This window comes from Budorcas taxicolor, chromosome 3 (assembly GCF_023091745.1).
Source record: "Budorcas taxicolor isolate Tak-1 chromosome 3, Takin1.1, whole genome shotgun sequence".
Taxonomy (NCBI): domain Eukaryota; kingdom Metazoa; phylum Chordata; class Mammalia; order Artiodactyla; family Bovidae; genus Budorcas; species Budorcas taxicolor.
Genome location: NC_068912.1, coordinates 4,214,123 through 4,223,890, shown reverse-complemented (window position 1 = coordinate 4,223,890; position 9,768 = coordinate 4,214,123). Strand labels below are relative to the sequence as shown.

At 48.6% G+C, this 9,768-nt stretch overlaps 1 protein-coding gene across 1 annotated transcript in view; it reads right to left on the bottom strand.

The window, feature by feature from the left end:
* Positions 1-1,140: 1,140 nt before the first annotated feature.
* LMX1A (LIM homeobox transcription factor 1 alpha) overlaps positions 1,141-9,768 on the bottom strand; it is a 171,755-nt gene continuing 163,127 nt past the window's right edge. Inside the window, exons 5-8 of the mRNA XM_052637803.1 lie at positions 7,760-7,837; positions 5,866-5,935; positions 3,578-3,748; positions 1,141-1,301 (exon numbers count right to left, since the gene is read on the bottom strand). Of these exons, the coding sequence (XP_052493763.1) occupies positions 1,141-1,301; positions 3,578-3,748; positions 5,866-5,935; positions 7,760-7,837 (480 nt within the window). The remainder of the gene's footprint in view (positions 1,302-3,577; positions 3,749-5,865; positions 5,936-7,759; positions 7,838-9,768) is intronic.

The window sequence follows — 9,768 nt, the reverse complement described above, 5'->3', positions numbered from 1 at the left end:
CTGCCCTGATGTAGAATGTGCAGCCCAGGCTTGCCGGGGGTACTATGGCAGGCAGAGTTGCCCTCAGGCTCCTGCCCTATAGGCCCAAGCATCCTCCTTTGCCAAGTGGCTGGTTGGCTGGATTTTAAGCAAGTATAGATATTAGTCTCAGCCCTGCTCATGTGTCCTGGGGTTGAATTACGCCTCAGTGTCCCCAGTGAGGTAGGTAAATACTATCAGCCTCATCCCACACTTGCAGATGGTGAAGTTCAAGAGCAGAATTGACTTTCCTAGTCAACTTCCTAGTCGTGTGACTTCCCAACAGTCACATGTCCAAATTTCAAAGAAAGCCAAAGAGTCTAGGCTTTAAATTTCCTAATGATCAGGAATTGTTCTGTCCCCCCACAAGCCCAGTGATTGATTCCACCTCAAACAGAGCAAGAATCCACCAGGGAATACTGTCAGCCACACAGAGTAACTGTTTTCCAGACCTCAACAACACTCTCTGAAAACAGAATTAACTCAAGCACTCAAAGCTACGGGCCTCGGTGGAGCGGCGCTCTCTGCCCTGGCCACAAGTCTCTTCAAACTCAAAATAAAGTTTATAAAAGTAAATTATCTCATTTTATAACTTAAGTGCATCAAGCATTTCCTTAAATATAGTTCACACTGAAAATAAAGTTACTTTTTGCTGTACAGTTGGTGTGTTATAATTAGGAATAAACTTTGATGATAAAGTAGGAAAGGTTACAGACTCACGCACACATCTATCTATCCGTTTGTCTGTCTGTGGGTGTGTGGATGGGTAGACATACGCACCTCTCGACAAGAGCTTCCCCCCAGCATGGTGGGAAATTGTTAGGGGTCTCTAATATCTAGTTTGCATGAAAATGCCTATATTAAAAGTCCCTGTCCTTAATGATAAACACATTTTCGTACCTAACACTAAGACTCTTATTAGAAACATTAAGCTATGCAATCCATACTGTATTCAGTCTTTGGAAATGCCAAGCTACACCGTATCATTATACAACAGCATCCCCAACAAAACTCCCACCCACCCCACCTCTGCCCTGCCTCCCCATCCTAAAGCCAGTCGACCCCTCACGTAACACAGTTGTTCCAGAACGGGAGCTGAGCCACAGAATTCAAGGGGAGGACTCAAGAGGTGAAGTAAGAATTCTGCATGGAGTACAGATGATCAATGGGGTTTCCCACTCTGGCCTGCAGGGGCCCGGCTTCTGAGGTTGCTAGGAAACAGTCACCCAGGTTACTGAGAGAGGTGTCCTCACTATCCAGCTCGTGGAAGAGGGGCTCAGCACCTGAAACGGAGACGAAACACTGCCGTGAAGGTCCGGAAGAAGGGACTCGGTGCCGGGACATTCAGCTGAACTCGGCCGGCGCGGTCTAAGCACACCACCCCGTCCCCACTAAGGAAAGCCTCCCACCGGCTGCTGGGAATGGGGAGCGCTGGGGGTGACAGGAGAGCTACACAGAAGAGCAGGAGGGGGCAGAATCCCTGCCCACCAAAGACCTCCTTAGAGGGCTATGTCTAACGTGTAACAACTGAAAATAATATGAACTAGGATCTGACAAGGTAGTGCTAAACCGAGCGCAGCATAAGCGAATGATCAGCGTGTTTAGACACTGGCGGTGGGGAGTGGGCGAGACCCAGCACCGCAGGCTGCCGAGGCAGGCACAGGGCTTCCAGAGGACTCTGGCCACAGAAAAGGTTCTTGTAGGAGGGAGGGTAAGAAAACAAACATCGACTCTGTAAATGATGCTCACGAATCCACTGGTGATAATACTTGTCCTTTCAAACAGCACAAACATACTGAGTGCCAGCTGTTTCCCCAGATTTGTACTGCAAAGGAAAGGAAGGTTAGGTGTCCGCACTCAACTAGTATAACCTTTGACAATGAAACTAGTAGGGCAAATTGAGGAAGAGCTGGGGGACCACTGTGACCAGAACCTTGAGGTGTGGACATTTCACCTCCACTTCAAGTAAATGGGAGAGAGGAAAACTGCTGTTTATAAAACTTGTCATGTGGCTTTAATTATTCACTGTACTAAAGGATTCATCACAGGACTAATTTACATAACAAGACCCCTAGGACTCTGAAAATGTATGAATTGGCAAAAAAACAAGAGCTGTTTGTCCTGTTTTTGCATAGCAGAGGAGTGAAGACAGGCGTCGACGTGTCTTCTCAGGAAGCAGAGAGGATGGCTGTCACTGAGCACGCACATACGTGTGTATGAGTGAATAAGGTTAGTCGATGATGGCCCTGCAAGTGGCTGGATCTTAATAAATATTTGCTGAATGCATCACAGGGAAAGATAGGGCTGGTTTCAACAACATAGATAATTTTATAATGAAGGCAAAAAAGAAGTTGACAAAATCTGTGCAGTGAGGCATGTATCTCTGATACTGACATTTTGAAGGCTTACTGAATAAAACTTTATTTTTAGCTATCAGGGTTACTGATTTCACAGTACAGGCAAATGCATTACATAGGCCATATACCTTCTCTGTATAAAAACCCAATGGCTTATATTTGACTCTAAGATTGAACTTCAGCCTTCAACACTAGAGCCTGCCCACTCCATCAGGGCATCCAGGTCCCAGCTGCTGTCCACTGGCTTCAGAAGTAAGCCAGGAAAGTGGGGGAATCTCAGCTGCCCCCACACCCTGCCTTTAAAGCAACCCCATTTTGGCTGCGGTGGGACTGGGACTTTACTTCACAAGTCAGCTTATGTTTTAGGAATTACATGAGAATACCTGCTAGTGTCCATAATAGGAGAGTCCAATTAGAACCTTTGTTTTCCGTGCTTTTCTATGTATTCTTTCTTATGTAAGAGTTTGCATAATTAAGGCCTCTGACTATATCACTGCTGATAATGCTTATGAACTTGTAAGTGTGGTAAAAGTGATAGTGTTAGTCGCTCAGTCCTGTCCGACTCTGCGATGCCAGGGACTGAAGCTCACCAGGCTCCTCTGTTCATGAAATTCTCCAGGCAAGAATACTGGAGTGAGTAGCCATTCCCTTCTCCAGGGGATCTTCTTGACCCAGGAATCATGTGTGTCCCATGCACTGCACGAGTGTGATACCTGGCATGACAGTGTGCCACAGCAAGGTAAGTGTGGTGGTTGTGCTTAATTGCTCAGTCAGGTCTGACTCTTTGTGACCTCAGAGACGGTAGCCTGCCAGGCTCCTCTGTTCATGGAATTCTCCAGACAAGAATACTGGAGTAGGTTGCCATTTCCTACTCCTGGACATACGTATCTGGCAGGAAACGGCAGACTTGGGAACTTAAATCCTAACGAAAAGGTCTACAGTGAAAACACAACCTCCTTTTCTAACAAATAAAAAGTTTTGAAAAAGGAGAATAAATGGAAGCATGACTCATGGATATGCATACTGGTCTTACTTCTGGAGCCACAGGTTATGTGATTCTAGCAGCATTTTATGGGACACTTATTCTGCTTTGGAACTTTAATGAGCACCTAGGAACTGCCTAGGGAGAGGAACTGGGAGGGGATGAAAAACTCACGCAAGCAAGCTGTGCGAGGTCCCTGCGGGGCTTGAGTCCCTCTTACCATAGGGGTGCATGTGGTCTCCAGGCATCTGGGGTGGGGTGAGCCCCTGTCGGAAGGGATCTGAGCTGTAGACACTCTGCTCGATGGCCAGGAGCTGCTGTGGGGTGGGCAGAGCCGTGTAGGGGTTCATGATCCCTTCCATGCCAGCGCTCCCGCCACCGTTTGTCTGAGCTGTGGGACAAAGAAGAGGATAAATAATTCTCCACGTGCAGCCCAGTATCTCATGCTGAAGGTGGGGCAGGGCCTCTGAACAAGCTCTGAACTTCACGTGCCCTACTGGCTGGGGACCGCACATGCTGTGTGGCCACGGTGACATCATTTTACTTTCCTCATTTACAGAAGGGAAGAGATGAGGTGACATCAGTGGTTCCCAGCGTGTGCCCTACCATGGGCCAGAAGTGACTATGCTGAAGGATAGAGAAGTGGGATGAGGGTTGTACTTGGAGAGCTTCCTTGAACCATATCATTAGGACAAAGGCAAGACACAGGCTTGGCAGCCAACGGAGTATACACATCCAAAGATCCTTCCAGTGTTACCCCACTAGGATCCTATCAGTCAAGTGGGTTCATCGTATTGATCCAGGGGGCCTTGTGGAGCTGATATGAAGACTCCGTGAGGGGCGTGTGTGTGCTCTGGGTCTGCAACTCACTCTGCTGTGTACACAATTCCATCAGAAAAGGAGGACTCAGCTCCCCCTTCCACATCCTGCTGTGGTTCTCTGAACATGGCTGCATTAATGCTCAGCCTCTAGTTCCACCTTAAGTCCACCCTAGGAGCTGCCCCTAGAATTCTTCAAAGTTCCGAGCCCTCGGAGTCTGTGTTCTCATAATGCCATGATGCGTTCGCCTCCCTCTGAGCACGCTGGCCTGTATGGAGTCAACTGGCGTGGCTCCTCCTGAAGCCCTGTCCGATCTGTGACCCTCTCTGAGGCCCACGGAGTTGTGTGACAGGACTATCAGACAGCTCTACCCTACCCTAGGGACGCCAGCCCGAGGTGCAGAGAGACAGAAAGGCAGGTCTCAGATCTCCAGACAGCACTGTACGAAGAGCTGTGGCAGATTCAGGTCTTCTGACCAGCTTGGCTCCACCCTGCCCAGCTGCCCATGCTCTTGCTTGATTTTTCTACCAGAGCATCTCTCTTGTCATGAAGATACTATTTGGCCTCAAAGGTAAGGAATAGAAAGAACTCTTGAGTGGAAAAATCAAATTTTTGATGGAGCCTAGCCCCACATCAAGCGCAAGGCAAGGTCCATGAAGGTAAGGGGCCAGCCCCTCTGTTTAGGGGCCAGACAACTGATGCCACTTTCCATGTGTGGTCCACAGGGTGGCAGAATGAGAATTTGTTAAAAATGCAGACTCTTCAGGCCCACCAAAATCTCAAGGATCAGAATCTACACCAATACCAGCTGGTTGCGGTGCGCCTTAAAGGGCGAGAATCCCTGCTCCAGGGCGCAAACAGACCGCTCGGGAGAGTCTACTGGGCAGCTGAGGCTGGAGCCATGTCCCTTTAAGAATGACACTGTTTTAATGTCGTCATTTGTGCTTTTTTTTCTTTTATCTTCCTTAAAGGGCCCCACAGCTTGTCCCGTTTCACACACTCCCCAGTCCTCACATCACCCCTATTAAAAAAACAACACATGGAGGTACATGGAGGTAAGGGCGAGCTAAGGCAGCGTGACCAAGTGAGCCTTAGAGAGACAGGTTCCAGCCCAATTCCATCCTTCACCTATCTAGGACTGTGGTCCGTCTTGCAGAGCCTGTTTGTGCATCTGTAAGATGGAAATATTAATAACTCCTCTGCTCACCTTGGGGGTTGTGGCTGTGAGTCAGGTCAGTATGAGTGAGAGCAAAAGTGCTCAACAAAGGAGGGTTTTTTTTTTTCCACTATCATTATTTTTACTATTTCATATTATTTTGGAAGGGATTGTAAGTCACTGTGGTGTCTTCTATGAAACTGATTTGCCTAGAAGAAGGAGGGCTAGGCTGGACGAGAAACAGAGCGTGTCTTTGACTCTGCAGGTAGGCTCCGACGCAGGGCCGGATACCACAGCAGGCTCTGGGCATGGGGGCTTTGGACTGGTTAGTGCCACCTGCAATCCACAGTTCTGGGCCTCAGCTGGCGCCCTCTGCCCTCTCACAGTTCTCATGGTTTGGTCCTCCCTGGAAGGTCCCTTCTCCCAAATGAGTGTGGACTGGGCTTCAGGGAGCCCAGAGATGTCATTCCAAGGGCAGGGCAGTTGCAGGCCCCTGGCAGGAGAGGCCTGGCTAGGAGGAGGTGCCAGCTTACCGGTACTCAGCCGCTGGGTGTTCTGCTGATCTTGCTGCTGCTGCTGCTGCCGCCGGGCCAGCTTCTTCATCTGGGGAGGAGAGAACTCAGGATTAGAAGTCAGGGGGCCTGTAGCAGGTTCTCACAGCTAGGCCAGGGGGGAATCAGCTCAGGGGGAAAGCAGAGGGACCCCTTCCCTAGCTTTTACTCAGGAGAGAATCCACGTTTCAGGAACCACACTGAGCCTGATGCATGGTGGCTGAGGGATTTCTACACCGCAGCCACGGAAAGACAGCTGGCTAGGAAGCCACAGGGCAGCTGCTCTTAGCAGGAACAGGGAGGCCCTCTCAACAAATAAAACCTGCTGCTTATGGCGTCACAGTTTAATGTGAGGTGTGAGTGAGGGATGTGCAGTCTGCAGGCCAGCTTAGATGTGCAGTAAGGGCCTGCTGACAGCTGTGATTCAGCATGAGCCAAGAGGCTGTTCCACCCACTGGCCCTTGTGGCAGAGACTCCTATCAGGACATGCATGCCTTTAGGTAAGGAGCTTGTCCCCCAAAGCACACTAACTTCCCAGAAGGAACACATCAACCCAATCTTTCTCAAAGTGTCTTCTGTGGAATATTAGGTTCCATGAGATCCTTGGGGTGTGTGTGTGTGTGTGTGTGTGTGTGTGTGTGTGTGTGTGTGTGTGTGTGTGTGTGTGTGTGGCAACATTAGGTAAACCTTCATTCCCCAGGTAAATGAAGAGAAAAATAAGCATAAATGTAGGTATGTATTTCAAGAAGTGTTCCTGGGTTTCTCATCCTCTGGAAATTGGGCCTTCAGGTGGTTTTTTTTGAGTGTGTGAGTGTGTGTGTATGTGTCTGTGTGTGTAGGGAACATTAGATTTTTAAAAAACTTCTTTATTGCAAGATTTCTCAGAACTTTAAATATGCTCCCTGCTTATGAATACATAGGCTATAGGTTCTCTCAACTATGAAATTCTTTCATAGAAAAGACCATGGACTACACACCAGAAGCCCAGTCTGAGGAATTCAATTAGGGAAATGGTATCTTAACCAATCACGATTAGCTAATGAGATACGAATCCATCACCCACTAAAGATTAGAGGTCTAGAGAAATGGGCCACTAACACATGTGTGTGTGTGTGTGTGTGTGTGTGTGTGTGTGTGTGTGTGTGTGTGCTCAGTCATATCCAACCCTTTGCAACACCCTGGGCTGTAGCCCAGCAGGCTCCTCTGTCCATGGCGTTTTCCGGGCAAGAGTACTGGAGTGGGTCACCATTTCTTCCTTCAGGGCATCTTCCCAAATCCAGGGATCAAATCCACGTCTCCTGCGTCTCCTGCATTGGCAGGCAGGTTCTTTACCACTGTGCCACCTGGGAAGCCCACCACATGCATGTGTGCAGGTAGGAAGATAAGTAAAGGTCTAAGAGAAATGAGAGACCGTGGCGGGGGTATGCACACCTTGGTAGGATCCAGAGGACAACATGATGATCTAACAGGGACAGGCGGGGCACTAGGAAAGGTGAGTTAGGACATCCATTCCATGTGCCATAGAGACCAATCATATGGGTGCTACGTCGGTTTCCCTCTGAAATTTCAGAGGAACTCTGGCATCTGGTTAAATGAATAGGAATTAAAGGATCTGCTTTTACCAAGACACAGAAAGGTATTGCTTCATGAAAACGACTAATAGTCATAATCACAAGGAAAATAACAGCACCCCACTAGAACAGATGCCCTTCTGCAAGTATGCTGTGGCTGAAATGACTGCTCATCATAGACTTTCTGAATTGAGAGCACTAGTCTATCCAATGAATTGAAGTTAGAAAATTTGTGGGCAAGTACAACATTCTACTATTATTTCAGGAAACCGGCCATACAGAGACAGAAGTAAGAAGCAGATTACCTTAGCTCTCTGGTTCTGGAACCACACCTGAACCACACGGACGCTCAGCCCTGTCTCTGCAGCCAGGGTCTCCCTCACCTTAAAAATATGTAACATTAGAAATATAGAAATATTGGCATGTCAGAGTAGAAGGCGGAACACTTCCTGTGCAATGCACAGGGAGCCCAACAGGCCACATCCTACACAGGAGCTGGGGAATATTCAATGCTCAGCAAAATCCCAAATACAGAGCGTTGCTTCCCTTCAGTGGAGAGACAGTGCTTCCCCAGGTAAGTGAGGGGAAGAAGCAGCATTCATTCAGGTTTGTATTTTAAGAAGTATTCCTGGGTTTCTCATCCTCTGGAACCTGGGCCTTCAAGTGGTTCTTAGATACTAGCAAAATCTATTTTTGTGTTTCAGCTGTATGCCAAGTATATGCCATAACCTACTTAAGGAGAACTAAGGGTGAAAAATCACGTTGCAAAAGCAAAATGGTTCTCGCTTGGTCTCTTCTCCTATCTTAATTCACGGACTTAAATGTTCGGTTTTGTCCCTTATATCTCTAGGTCACTTTGGGTGTCTCGGGAATAATCATATTTACAGCGAGCTCTCAAAAAAGATAAGACAACAGCCACCTGGTATCTGACAGAACAAGGCAGACCAGGCTGAGGTGGGTACGTGGCCTGGGGCTACGAAGAGACAGGACAATCGAGGTCCCTCTCGTGCAGAGAGGGGTTTAAACATCTGTCCTCCATACAGGCACATGGCGAGGGACGGGCCAGAAGGGAAGAGGGAAGAGGCACAGATCTCCCAAGAGTGACCCTGAGACCCACGGGCCCCTCATGGTTAGATTCTGAGGAAATCAGACTTAGGAGCTCCTTGAGTAAACATAGAAAATAGAGCAAGCTGGAGGCCTGGGGAAGTGTTTACCTTTGCCATGCCACTCAGGCTCAAGCTTAGGAGAAACAGGATGATTAGAGCAGATTTTTAAACCACATCCTTCTGCTAAACAGCAGTGTATGCAGGGGCCCACAGCCACCTGCAGAAACCCTATCCACCCTTCAGAGGCCCGGCTCAGAAGCCACCTGTCCCACAAAGCCTCGCCTGGGCCACTCCCTTCTCCCGGCTCCAGGCCGCCCCTCTGTCTTGGCCCTTGCGCTTTCTCCCCAGGGTCCCAGCGCACAGCTCCTCCCTACTGGCGGCCTGGAGACAGGCGGTGGACACAGGCCACACAGAGGCTGGGGGTCTAGTTCATGCAGAACAAGCAAACAGCCAAGGGAGGTGGGAACTGGCGCTTGTGCAGGCCTACTTTGGGGCTCACTTTCTACCAGCTCTTTCTGCTGGAACTTATGGGGCAGTGAGGTCAAGGAAAGAAAGCATCCTGCAGTTGAAACTTCAAAAGTCAGAAGTGGTGGGAGGATGTATTATGGTTCAGCAAATAACCATCCTTCCCACTCCTGGATGGGTATGCGCTTCCGCTGCACTCACAGTGGGCTTACCCACGTGACTTGCTGTGGCCCATGGACTATTACTGGATGTGAAGTGAGTGATCTCCACGGAGATCCACTGGGCATGCCCAGTGGAACTCAGCCTCTTGCCTTCTGCCATTGTCAGGAGACCCATGTGCCCCAGGTGGCTGCTGCTCCTGTGGCATGGACCCTTTAATGACAGACATGCGGGGCAGACCTGACCCTGAACCAGCAGCCAACCCACAGCCTAGCAGTGGGAAATAAATGTTTGTTGGAGCTGCTAAGATTTTGTTACTGCAGCAAAAACTGATTCCTACACAGAGGGAGAGAGGAAAAACAATGCTAAAAATTTTTAAATGTCTTTCTTCTATGAATTTCAATTCAATTTCAAGAACCTTTCTTTTCTTATCTTTGTTGCATAAAAGACAGTACCTGGTATGGCAGAGTCAATAAATGGTGGGTACTTAATAAGTAAATGCAGCTATTTGTGACAGAGACTACTAATTGTCTCCAAAATGAATTCTCTTTCTTCCTCTTAGCAACTGAATTCCTGTTTTAGGA